Genomic DNA, 13607 nt, shown 5'->3' on the forward strand with positions numbered 1-13607 from the left:
CTCGCCATGGCGAGTTGCACCAAACAACTCGCGAGGCGAAGGGAAAGGCTCGCGTGGCGAGCGATGAAGCTCATCACTCGCGAGGCGAGGATCATAGCTCGCCGTGGCGAGCGATGAATGTCGCTACGGCCAGGCTTCCTAAAATCACAAAAATTCATCGATTAGCATGGTTCTAAGTCTGATACTGATTCTAAAGTTTGTCCTAAACATTATCTAAGGTCCAGGAATACTTTCTACATCAATCTAACCAATTTCCACCGTTTATTCTCAAATTTTAGGGATTTGACCTAGTTTTCGTTTTCTCCATCTAATCCTAATTCTTGCTAACTAATCATCAGAATTACATTCACTAATGTTACTGAGTTATTAGTCCCACCCTTACCTGGTTATGAAGAAAATCGCAGCCCTCTTGGTCTCTTGCTCCTCTCTAAGCTTTTTCTCCCTTTTCCAAAAGTTTTCACGTACAAAGTGTTTTTTCTAAACCTAGGTCTATTCTTTTATATCTCCCTTAATAACTTATCTTATTTCACTTTCTCCCCCAAAACTATCTAAAATATCAAAACAGCCCTCAACTAAATATTTTTCAAATCTTTATTTTATTTAACAATAAAATAAATTCTCTAATCTTATCAAATCCTCCAAAACTCATAACTTATCACGTCATCAATCAAATCATCAAAATCACCACAAATCATCAAAACATATCAAAATCATGCATATATTATATAATTATAATATAATTGCCTAAACTCGATTAAATAACGATTAAACGAAAGTGGGCGTTACAACCATAGACAAAAATTTAGTGTCTCTTTGAAGTATAGATTTTGGAAGAACAAATGAGAGCAATGAAATCAACAAGAAGGAAGCTTGAAGCATATGAAGAAAAGAGGTTCTGAAGTCAAGTGCTCCTGAAGTGATGACGTCATCAGAAGCAAGTTCATCAGAAGCACCTCATCAAAAACAATTTTTCATCAGAAGCTGAGAGAATTAAAGCTTCAAAGGTTGTTCAAAGGATTTAATCACGCCTAGCATTGCAGAAGACCAGAAGAGTGAAGCAACGACTAATTCAAAAGGATTTGAAGGCATTAGATGCTTGTTCTTTGAAGAGCGTTGAAAAAAGGACAATTGTACGAAGTGTACAACCACTACCTCCACTACTATGTTTTGTCTCTACTACATGACAAGAATAACAGCTATGCCTGCAACGATGTTCCTTGAAGAGTGATGTAATAAATGATGTTTGTTAATGACGAGTAATACCGGTGACGTATCCTGTTTAGGGTGACGAGTAAATTATGAAGTGGGTTATGTTGTGAGTAGGAGTTAAAACATTGGATAAGGTCGGTGAAGATAGTAACCGTGAGAGAAGATATTCAGTTAACTAAGGTTTATAAGACGAGAATTTAATAGAGCAAATAGTGTAGGTGCGTGGTGAGTCTAAAAACATACAATTTAGTAAAAGGGGGGTATAGGACGATGATAAAAGGGGATATGAAGTAGGTGCTTTTCTGAGTAACTGATGAGGTTATACATAATCTCGTTAAACCAATAATGAGTTTAAGAATACCGTTAAGTGAAAGAGTAAAATAGTCAAGATAGTAAAAGAATATAAGATGAATGTTAGATAGTAACGTATAAGGTGTAAAAATGAATAGAGAATATAGAATTCTAATTTAGATGATTGTAAACGATGGGAGGGTCCTTAAGGCGAAATGTAAGGGAAGATAAGGAGTTGTATATTAAGTAATGAAAGATAATAGGAATGATGATAACGATGAATAAAGTGGGGATCGATTAGATGAGAGAATAAAGTACATATGTGAGATGAATAATAAAATAAAGTAAATGGATGTTGGCGTAGAATGAGTCACACGTGAGGCGTGGATTAATGAAGAGATAAGGTGGTGATATAAGCGGATGATAGAGAGTAATGACGAGGAGTCCTATAACTGTGACAGAGAGCGATGACGATTAATATTATATATATGTAAAGAAATTACTACGATGGGAAATTATGAGGTTATATTATAATAATGATGAGAATGATGATGTCTATGTTGTTGTGATGATGAGAGTGTCAATGGTTAATTTATGACAATGATGAAGGTGATGATATTTATCTATGATGCTGATGAGAGTGGTGATGATGTTTTGTGTGCTTGCATTAGATTCGTGCATTTTAGGGAAAATCTTGCATTAGTATGTGGATTATGTGATGAGTGTATACTTGTAATACTTGTTAATTTTAATTATATGCGTCCATGTAGAGTCTAGAGGATGATGTCTTGCATTGTTATGTAATGAAAGTCCATTAACATACCTCTGAAAAATTATACAGTGAAAGTCCAGTAACATACCTCTGGCAAATTATGTAGTAAAAGTCTAGTAATATACCTCTGGTAAAATATGCAGTGAAAGTTCAGTAACATAACTCTGGAAAAATGACAAGTAGGTGTGGTACCACATTCATATAGGTCGATAGGAGAGTCCATATGCATATATATGATGATGTTTTGTGCTTGGTGGTTCTAAGTGTGAAAATGATGTGCTGTAGTGATTTGTGAAAATAAGAGATTATAATAACTGTTGAAAGTGAAGATATGGTGGAGATTATATTATTTTGATATTTATTTAATATGCGTGTTTTTCCCTATTATTATGTTATGACAAGATTTCTCGCCCCTTATTTTGTTGTGTTATTTTCTGTATGGTGGTTGTACCTTGAGTGCATATACTTAGGTTGATAAGGAGTAGTTATGGGACGTTTTAGAAAGTGGAAATAAGGGGATGCCCCCCGTTTAGTTTTGTTATTTAGTTGTTGAATAAACATGTAGCCACTACGAGCTCTGATATTGTAACACTAGGGTTGGGGATGACGATTTAATTTTTAATTGCGGTTTGAGTTGAATCTTGGAAACTTTGTTATTTTCCTATTTATAATTATTCAATGACAAGTATGAATTTATTAATGTGATCAGTGAATAATTTTCTTCTTCTCCAGTGGATTTATTTTAAAAGAAAACATTTTATTGTTATTTTGTGATATAATGTCGAGTTTTGTAACATCTTTACTATTAAATATATTCTTATTATTTAATAATTATCGTTGGAAAATAGGATGTTACAGAAGCAGAGCACCATCTCGATCTTCACAACACACGAAGTCCTTCACTTATTTTTTTTTCTTTTTTAAGGAAAAGATAGAGTCCTTCACTTTCTTATAATGTCGAGTTTTGTAACATCAATATTGTTTTTCGAGTTTAGAAAAGTACCTTTAAAAATTCAAAACTACCATCGAAGATATTACCGGGTTGAGTCACGACAATGTCGCTTTCTTTAAGACGTTTCGTGGCACTATCCGAGGTTGTGCAAGGTAGACTAACAACCGCGCCGCCTCCCGGATAAAACATCCCAGTTCACTTGTTCGATTACGTACTGCACCGTAAGTAATCGTTCCAGAAATAACACCCTCAAATATGGTTTAATCAATCGTTCGATTAAACCACTCTATATGGTACGTAGACCAGTCGAAACCGACGGGACAGAAAGGAGTAGAAGAACAAGAAGGACTCGTTAACACAAGTCAAAAAAGGAAGAAGAGAGGAAAAGCACATGAAACATTAATGTTCGGATTAATAATTAAATTAATAAAATATTAATTTAACATTTTCAAGTGACAAAAAAATATATTTTTTTTTACCCAAGCCCAGCCCGGCCAGATGGACGGCGTTCGTGTGAAATATATATAATTTCTAAGCGCTCACCCATTCGCAAAAATGGATACCCCAAGAACACACCATTGACAAAAAAAGTCTTGAAGATTTTAAAAGATTGTGGAGGAATGTATTAACTTTCAAAGGATTTTAAAAGACTTTTAAGATTTTGAGGGATTTTAGCTCATACACTTTTAAATATTTGAAAGTATTTTATAAGAATTCATAAGATTTGAAATGACTATCAAATTTTAGCAATAATTCAAAATTACAAGAGTTGACTAAATAAAAAATCAAAGGTTTGCTAGACCAAAAAAAAAAATCAAAGGATTGCATGATAAAAAATAAAATCGATACAATTTTTATCGGATTGACTACTAATAATAATATATTATAATAATAATTACTTAATAAAATCAAACTTACTCCTGAAAAAAAAAGTTATTGATAATAATAAAATAAACATGTAAGAGCACGAAAAAGAAAACATGAAGTAAATAATGTGATCAACAACAACCAATTCGTGAAGAAAATAAAAATGACGAGAATAAAAAAAAATTAAAACCTGGAAAAAGAAAACAAACATGAAATAATGATAATGAGAGAAACAAAAAACTGAAGTGGGAGATGGAGTAAAAAGTCTCAAGAAATCTTAAGGCTATGTGTGGGAGACAAAAAAGTCTTAAGATTAGGTGTGAGATTGTTAGTAGGTACATTTTACACTAAAAAGTCTCACAAAATCCATTACTCACAACAATCCATTAAAATCCTTACAATTTTGATTACCAATAGACAATTTTTAAGTTGTGATCAAAATCTCAATTGAATACCACTGGATTTTATTGGACTCATTAAAAAATCCTGAAAATCCTAATTGAATACCACAAGAATGTTTTAGATTCCTTAAAAGTCTTGATTGAATACCTAAAGACTTTTTTAAAACAAAAAAGTCTTTTAAAATATTTTGAAATCTCAATTGAATACACCCCTAAATAGCATGACTCTTCAATATATGATATTTTTAAGTCATATCAACACTAACTCTTGCTAAAATGTTTATTCTATCCAACTTCCACTGTAGATCCAAAAACATGAATATTTCGAGTAGTTTGATTTTATCATATTTGAGAAAATAAATATATAGTCATATACTCCCTCCGTATCAAAATATAAGCAAAATTGACTTTTTAGGTTTATTTAATTAATGATGTATGTGATTCATATTATAGACCACATACATCAATAATTGAATGAATAAAAAAAAATCAATTTTATTTATATAAAAACAGAGGGAATATCTCAACAAAAATAATCACAAAAATCCATGATATGAAATGAAAGATGCCACGTCATCAAGAATAGATGCTGTAAAGCATAGACATATATTAGTGTGTGTGTGTGACAGTAAAAGAGAATCAATTCCTTCTTCTTCTTTGCAACCAAAAAAACAACCTTTTTACTCTCGAACACAAAAAAAAAAAAAACCAAACCCTCGTACCTTGTCGCCGGAAGAAACCTTAATTCACACATAATCTCTTCTGTGTTTCATTTCATGTCTTTTTTCTTCAACTTGTTCCAAATAGATAGATATAACATATAGATATAGTTAAAGAGAAAGAATTTGAAAAAAGTTAGCATTTTCAGAGAGAGAGAGAGATATGTACGTTGTACCACCACCTCAGAGATCTGATCCAGCTTCAGGATCTGATGATTTGCTTGTTTATCAAGCTTGGAAGGGTTCTAATGTATGTCAAACTCTTTCTTCTTCTTTTTTCCTCATTTTTCTTTTTGCATTTTTTTTTCATCAAGAATCATTTTTTTTTATATATTAATTTATGTTGGTAAATGGGTTTATCTTAATTTGATGAAATACTCAATGCTTTGTTTATTTTCTAATCACATTTATTTTTAATTCTATTTATTTATTTATGATAGAATTTGGGTTGAGGAGTTGATGAACTGTTCTGTGATGATTTACATTTTATAGGGTTTTGTTTTAGAATTTTAAGATAAGGTTTGAAGTAGCATTAGTGAAAACTGAAAAGATCTGTGATGATGGGAGATTTTTTTTTTAATTTAAGAAATAATTAAGCAATGATTATGTAATGCTGTTTATTTTAGATTTTAGTTTTTTTTCTTTGATGAATTAGGTACTATTTTTAGATTTTGATGAATATGCTATTTTTAGGGTATGTTTGGATTGGCTAATTTGAGGTTATCTAATGACATAAGTTTTGTAAGACTGTTTGGGAGAACTTATGAAAACAACTTTTGACTTCATTTTAGTCATAGGAATCACAATTTAACTTCATTTTATCGTTTGCTATAGAAATAGCTTATACATCAGCTTATTTTGTAATGATAAGCATTTGTGCTATAAGCTGCAAATAAGTTGTTTATCCAAATACGGCCTTAGTTTGTTTGGATTTTTGAGTTTGAATTTGCAGAGAGTAACAATAAGAAATATCTTCGAATGTGTTTTTTTCTAGTCAATTTGGTCCTCAAATGTGTATTCTGTTAGTTGGTTTGGTCGTGGAATGTGTGTCTATACACAAATTGTAGATGGTTCATTAAACTTTTCTGCTGTTGACTTTTTTTTACTTTGCCGAAAAAATATTTAAAGTTCTACTTTCTGTGAAATGTGAAACAATGGTAGTTGATAAAACTGAAATATCTCGTCCTTTTATCCTCTAGAGCCGGCACAGTCTTCCCTGTAGTATCTGAAAATTGAAATCGTACCTTTGAAATATGTTTCGGTTCTAGTCAATTTGTAATTTTACTGATACGCATTAATTGTTTTAATCCCTTGTTGCAGAAATTTTTTCTTCAGGGAAGGTTCATATTTGGACCGGATGCAAGATCATTGGGCTTGACAATTTTTCTTATTGTTGCTCCAGTTATAGTGTTCTGTGTCTATGTTGCCAGAAAATTTTTCGTTGATTATCCTCATCACTGGGGGGTATCCATAATGGCAGTTGCTATTATCTTCACAATTTATGTGAGTCTCTCTCTCTCTCTCTCATAAACACTAACATATAGTTTATTCCTTTCACCCTTCAACGGTATTTTGTATATAAGCACGAGAAGCATTGTTCCCTGTTGTAACTCACATAAACTTGTTTGGATGGAGTGGCTAGAAGTTGAATTTGATGAATGTATTGACGAATGACAACTTCGACAATGCCATTTATTTTGCAGAATAATTAAAACTAGCCTAACCATAACCATAGCTTGACTGGTATGCTGGACTAGTGTGAGCGACACAATATTAATCGTAACAAAAATATGGAATCTATTTTTAAGCCAAATATCATGCTTTGGTATCATTTTGCTTAGATTAAAGAAAATATTTTAATAAAGGGACAACCGTAGAGTCGGAAAATATTTTGCTTAGATTCGGTTCTACATAGCCCCATATGATCTCTACAATATTCGGCTAAAGCTTCTGTTTCAGACCCAACTGCAGTTCAAATGGATTTTGTATCATTGAGTTTTGAAATCTTCGAATCACCACATAGCCCCACATTCCTTGAATCTGTATGCTTTCCTTACTGCTTCAACTTTGTGCTTCTGTTGAAGTATAACAACAGTGATTTCCTCTGCATTCAAGTATATTCTTCTAACTTCCACTAGAGGCTCTGAGTGCTAGCATGCATAGCACAGCGACATAAAACTTTATTGTCTGTGCTGATGTCAAAACCATTTTAATTAAGTCGAGATTAACTGCTCAAAGCAATATGGTTCACGACCATTGACTTTCTATATGCTGTTTTCTCTCATAAGGTGGAGGCACTAATCCACAAATGTATGCTGATGCTATAATATTTTGTCAGGTCATAGGTCTTCTCTTTTCAACATCTGCACGTGACCCTGGCATAATCCCGCGTAATGCACATCCGCCAGAGCCAGAAGGTGTTGAAGGCGGTCTAGAGGTTGGATCTGGTCAAACTCCTCAATTGCGGTTGCCTCGTATTAAGGAGGTTGAGGTCAATGGAATTTCTGTTAAAGTTAAGTATTGTGATACTTGCATGCTCTACAGACCTCCTCGATGCTCTCACTGCTCAATTTGCAACAACTGTGTAGAGAGGTTTGATCACCACTGTCCCTGGGTTGGGCAGTGCATTGGGCTGGTAAGTTCGATCATTTGTTTACCAATGGTGATGTTTTTATTTATAAATCTAGTCTACAGAATGTTGTTTTCTAGGCAAAAATAAAGTTTGGCATGGCATCTGGGGTGAGTTTTACTGTTATCTGTGTTAGTAAAAGTGGTAGCCAATTCTCCGACGGCATGAAACTTGTCGAAATGGTTATATTTTGTACAAGGGCTCCACTGAATTTTTTTGAATGTTTAATAATAATCAACATGTCATTTCTAAAGTTTAGTTCAGGCTCAGAGTTGAGTGCAAAATTCGTTGAGTAACTTGTATTAACATCATTTTACTTTCTTGTTTATTATAGTTGTCAATGCTAATAATCTACTATAACAATGCATAATAATAGTTGTCAATTCATTGAGTAACTTGTATTAACATCATTTGTCATTTGCTACATGCCATTCTTGATATTCTATATATCTGAATCTGTGCAAATTGTTATGCAGCGTAATTATCGCTTCTTCTTCATGTTTGTCTTCTCAGCTACGCTACTTTGTATATATGTTTTCGCATTTTGTTGGGTCTATATTAGAAGAATTATGAAAGCTGAGGAGACAACAATTTGGAAGGCAATGATCAAAAGTCCAGCCTCCATAGTCTTAATAATCTATACCTTCATCTGCATGTGGTTTGTTGGTGGCCTTACTGCCTTTCATTTATATCTCATAAGTACAAATCAGGTAATTAATCACTTCTTTTTGAATCTTCATATCAATGTTTTAAAAATTGAACCAAACATCAAACTGTCGAGGCCTCTGGGTCATGGTTCAACTGCCTTGAACTGCTCAAACCAGGCGAAACTGCTATTGAACAGTCAATAACCGAACTGTAGTAAAGGCCGGTGAAAGGTTCGGCTAGTTGAACTGTTCGGTTTGGTTTTTAAAACACTTTTTATATGCTTTGAAAATAACCTAGCAGTCCTAAAGCACTTACAACTTCATATATGTGTTCGTTGTTCTTGCAGACTACATACGAGAACTTCAGATACCGGTATGATCGACGGGCCAACCCGTACAACAAAGGAGTGTTCGATAATTTCAAAGAGATTTTCTTCACCAGCATTCCCCCATCAAAGAATAATTTCAGGGCAAAGGTGCCAGTGGAACCAGTATTACCCGCTCGATCAGTGGGTGGCGGCTTTATGAGTCCAAGTATGGGAAAAGCTGTTGACGACATAGAAATGGGAAGAAAAACAGTATGGGCGGGTGACATGGGTAGCAGCATTGATCATTGTGAAGGTCAGTTAAACAATCGCGGGGCTATAAAGGATGGGGAGTTTGACGAACTGTCTCCAGAAATTAGGACAACAGTAGATGAGACAAGTGACCGTGTTGGAATACATCCTAGGAGATCTAGCTGGGGAAGAAAAAGCGGAAGCTGGGATATGTCCCCTGAAGTTCTTGCTTTGGCAGCTAGGGTTGGAGAACCAAATCGTGTCGGTGGAAGTAGCAGCAGTTTGAGCACTGAGAACAGACATTCATAGCCACTGAAACGAGTGGTTGTGACTCGTGACGCTAATTTAAAAATGTTAGATCTACAGCTAAATTAATTGTATTTTAAGTGTGAGGGGATTAAAAAGCTCTGCAGGGTGTTTGTTAGTGTAATTTTTTTAGTCATTCTGCTTCTAGGAAGGTCTTGATTTGGTGTTATGAGAGTGTGAGGTTTCCTTTGCCTGATGTTGTATTGCCCTTACTATTAACTGGCCTTTTCACCCATTGAAATAGCTACTGCTTCATCTTTCTGAGGTAGGATATATTAATTCTTAAACAAAACATTCTTGTTTAATTTATGTTTTGGATTCACTTTTTTCTTTACTGAGGTTTCAGGATGCAATTCAAATTATGTCTGATTGTGATATGGTTTCATTTATGTCGTGTATAGTTTTGGTTTAAATTTTCAAGGTAAAAAATAGCTCAAATAATTGGAGTTTTTAACTGTAGGAATTGCATTCTGTTGAGATTTTTACCCTTTTGTGTTGATTGATTGTTATCCTCACCTACATTAGTCACAATCTATGAAGCACGGATACGGACACCGGATACGACACAAACAATGATACGCCGACACCGTTAGTAATTTGATAAAATTACATAGTGTCGACGCTTGGACACGCCTAATCCAAGGAGTGTCCGTGCTTCATAGGTCACAGTAGTAGGATTTATTGGAAACTTTTTCTATCCTCCATTATGATAAACACTAGTTATGTGTTGTCTGCAAGTACATTTTCAAACAATTTGTCACCTAAAAATACACTAATGCAAACATTTGCTCTACATTACAATTAGGGATGGCAAAAAAATATGTACCGGTAGATAAAATCTGCAAAGCATATGGACCAAGGTAGCTTAACGCTTATTGGCAAATGAATTAATAAATATATCAGCTTCCTGTTAGAAGATTGGGAGCAAGATGACATCGATTTCCTGAGATTAGGCAAGGTGGTGAGAGTGTATGCGCCTTGGCAAAAAAGGCTAATGGCGACAAACTGGTTGAAGTCACCAAGCCAATGATGGGATCTTGAGCTTATGGGGTTGTGGAATTGGTAAATTACTATCCTCATAGGGTTGTTGGTTCCATTATGTCATTACAAGTTACTACAACTAGTCTTGTCTCTTCTCTTCTCCCATCTGATTGTTATCTGTGACTCAATCGATACGTGGGCGCCAGGTCAATTAAATTGTCCATGTCAGTAGAAATTTGGTAGGAAAGACTAATGTTTTTTATTTATTTATTTAAAGAAGTTAAATTAGCCCGTTCAAGCTGGCACCGGAGAGAATCAAACCTGAGACCTTGAAGAGGAGCACACATCATTACCACCAGACCAACCCAAGTGGGTTCAGGAAGGACTAATGTTGCCATTATAAGTTGCTTTGAGATTGTGTTGTGTATTGGAGTTATTTTCTTGTCAATCTACTTATGCAAGTTTGCTTCAATAAATGATTGTGCATTGAAAATCATACAAAATAATCTAATAACCATAGATATATCTTAACTCCTTTGATGCCAAGAGGTATCTTAATATTTGAAAATTTAATTACAAAGACAGGAAAACAACACCATAGAGAGATCTGATTCATGACAAAATAATGTATTTGGTGGAGTTTTACAAGTAGCTGCTAATATAACAAAGATTGATTTGAGGGAGATATCTATTGTGGTGGAATAAGGACATTTCCAATGTTGTTGTGCCATGGATCAGCCAAGTGAGTAGCCAAATTCTCCAAAGGTCCAGTTCCTGGATATGCTGTTTGTTGAACAACGATTCCAACAAATGCCAACAAAGCAAGACGTCCTAATACAAACAAACATGAAACAAAGTAGTATGTAAGTAACACATTTTACCAATTTTCTATACTATACTATACAAACATTCAAATGTAACAACCAAATAATATCTATTCAAAAATGTTATTTGAACATCAATTTTTGACACTTAAATTCGACAACATTTAAATGGTTAACGTAGTTTACACGTATGGTTAATGAAATGTTAGATTTGGTTAATAAATATATCATATGTCGCAACTCATTAACTTCATCAACCACAAATTTGAACGCGATTAACCATGAGTTTCAAGTATTCAAATCTGCATGTAGTTGAAACACCTGAAATTGTGATTAATAACATTCAAATTTTGTGGCTAATAATTTTCAGTCGATGATTAACGAGTTATCCAATAACCACTCATTGCACTATGTTAACCACTTGTGTGAAACGTGTTAATCATTTAAAATGTTGTCGAATTTTAGAGTCACGGATCGATGTTCAAATAAAATTTCTATATCTATCTTCGGTGTTGTATTGTGCGACATAAAGCTCTTGCTTACCATTCTTAACTTCTTTGATTTTGTATTCATGGAACTTTTTAGGGTCTTTAGAGTATCCCAAAGGATCAAAAGCACCACCAGGGTATTTCTTCTTTTCAGGGTCTTTCTCCATACTCCTTTGGTGCTCAACAAAAGCAATAGAAAGGAACTCAATGACCAAAATGGTGGGTAGGGTGCCCCATGGAACAGGGTTGCCTAGGTAGGTTGCTTGTCCTCCAGGAAGTGCAGCCCATTCTTGTGCTTTCACCCAGTTGCCTAATCCCAATGCCTCTGGTACCAAAATCCCTGGCTGCATGCATAATGTGACAAATTTTAGTAAATTTTAATGAAATGCACTGTCAGTGTAAAATAGTTTTACAACAATATTCGACGAAAACTCGTCACATTGCCACATAAACCTAGGTAGGTTTAAACGGTCAATGGTTGTTGGATCGAGATCAAACAGTCTAGATTTCAAACGGTCCATCAGATAGGCCGATTTAGACCGTTTGATCTAGACCGTTTCAAACGGTGTAGATATTTTCTCGATCCAACAACCATTGATGGGCCGATTCCATTAAACCTACCTAATATCGATATTGAAAACAACTATGAAGTACAGGATTCTCATTGAACATCCGTGTAAAACTAGTATACACTGACAGTACATATCTCATTTTTGCGTACAATCAACTAATCAGAACCGTTAAATCAAGACCGGACGGTTTCACGGCTACTAGTTATAATACCAAGAGAAAACTAAACTTATTTTCTTGAAAAGAGAGATACTTACAACAGCAAGCATGGCCCATCTGCAGTGAATGAGTTCAGACTCTTTGAATCTCTCAAGATTCTCAGGTACTTCACCAAGACGTAGAGGATCAAACCCAAAGTCACTGTAACACAAAACCATAACAATATTCATACACTAAATCATAATCACAAAACAAAAAAAGATAATTTACCTTTAATTCTTAAAAATTATTTTGTAAATAACTTAAGCTCCCCTAATATGAGGAGAGGTGACTAAAATTTTCTTAGTCAATTTTCCGCATTCATGGAATCGGCCCATCAATAGCCGTTGGATCGAGATCAGACTGTCCATATTTCAATATCAATATTATAGTTTAAAAAAAGAAGTCAAAATCTACATTAAAATAAGGATTGCTGATTTTGATCGAACAATCACAGATTACCGACTGCATGATTGCGAGAATTACCGACAACTTCAATTTTCTTAACTAAATAAAAGTTTATAAGGATGTTCGTGTTCGACACATGTCGAACATCGAGCAACCAGACACACCTAAATTTAAGAGTGTCCATACTTCATATAATATAGAAGAGTTCATTACTAAAAAAAATAAGTTATAAAGATCATGTGTGACATGTTATAATATTTAAGAGGCACTAACTAAAATTTTCTCAAACAAAATTGAACCAACTAAAGTTAATAATAATGGTAAAATGAATGCATATATATATATACATACCCTGGAGCTGAACCATCAAGGTAAGATGGTCTAGGCTGGCCAGGCATCCAATCAGAAGTCATGGTGAATCTAGAAGAAGCATTTGTAGAAGCAGTACAAGGAAGTGGAAGTGAAGTTGAAAATCTTGATTTTGAGGAAGAAAGAAGTGATGGAAATGCTGAGATAGCAGAACTCATCAATGTGTTACAAGCCATTCTTGTCACACAAACAAGTGTTAAGTGTCTACTAGTTTTGGAATAATGTTATTATGTGAATGAAATGAAACATAACATAAGAGAGAATATAGGTGAGTGTTAGGGATATTGGAAAATCCAAAATTGGATTTCCATTGGGTGATAATGCTAGCTTTTGAGTTATTATTGGTCCACGTTGATATTTGTTCATCTGGTTTCAATGTTGAGGTGGAGTGAATTGTGGTGGATATTTCTCAAGTTTGT

The 13607-nt window shown here is 34.2% G+C and overlaps 2 protein-coding genes across 2 annotated transcripts; one reads left to right on the forward strand and one right to left on the reverse strand.

The window, feature by feature from the left end:
• Positions 1 to 5131: 5131 nt before the first annotated feature.
• Positions 5132 to 9684, forward strand: LOC25495909 (probable protein S-acyltransferase 7). Its single transcript, XM_013596169.3, has 5 exons — positions 5132 to 5461; positions 6532 to 6714; positions 7550 to 7846; positions 8317 to 8550; positions 8835 to 9684. Exons 1-5 carry the CDS (start codon positions 5375 to 5377, stop codon positions 9351 to 9353), a joined length of 1320 nt encoding a protein of 439 aa, XP_013451623.1. The 5' UTR covers positions 5132 to 5374; the 3' UTR covers positions 9354 to 9684.
• Positions 9685 to 10854: 1170 nt separating this feature from the next.
• LOC25495910 (chlorophyll a-b binding protein 6, chloroplastic) lies at positions 10855 to 13458 on the reverse strand. Its single transcript, XM_013596170.2, has 4 exons — positions 13171 to 13458; positions 12471 to 12573; positions 11699 to 11987; positions 10855 to 11162 (listed from the first exon to the last, which is right to left on the reverse strand). The coding sequence occupies exons 1-4, from the start codon at positions 13362 to 13364 to the stop codon at positions 11020 to 11022; spliced, it is 729 nt and encodes a 242-aa protein (XP_013451624.1). The 5' UTR covers positions 13365 to 13458; the 3' UTR covers positions 10855 to 11019.
• Positions 13459 to 13607: the final 149 nt, after the last annotated feature.

Source organism: Medicago truncatula, chromosome 6, assembly GCF_003473485.1.
Source record: "Medicago truncatula cultivar Jemalong A17 chromosome 6, MtrunA17r5.0-ANR, whole genome shotgun sequence".
NCBI classification, from domain to species: Eukaryota; Viridiplantae; Streptophyta; class Magnoliopsida; order Fabales; family Fabaceae; genus Medicago; species Medicago truncatula.

Excerpts from the sequence above, each read along its gene's own strand:
- LOC25495910 (XM_013596170.2), bottom strand. The coding sequence starts at position 13,364 with ATGGCTTGTAACACATTGATGAGTTCTGCTATCTCAGCATTTCCATCA. Across the intron at positions 12,574-13,170 it reads CTTGATGGTTCAGCTCCAGG|TGACTTTGGGTTTGATCCTC; the intron begins GTATGTATATAT and ends TTTGTGTTACAG. Across the intron at positions 11,163-11,698 it reads AATCAAAGAAGTTAAGAATG|GACGTCTTGCTTTGTTGGCA; the intron begins GTAAGCAAGAGC and ends TGTTTGTATTAG.
- LOC25495909 (XM_013596169.3), top strand. The coding sequence starts at position 5,375 with ATGTACGTTGTACCACCACCTCAGAGATCTGATCCAGCTTCAGGATCT. Across the intron at positions 5,462-6,531 it reads AAGCTTGGAAGGGTTCTAAT|AAATTTTTTCTTCAGGGAAG; the intron begins GTATGTCAAACT and ends CCCTTGTTGCAG. Across the intron at positions 8,551-8,834 it reads ATCTCATAAGTACAAATCAG|ACTACATACGAGAACTTCAG; the intron begins GTAATTAATCAC and ends TTGTTCTTGCAG.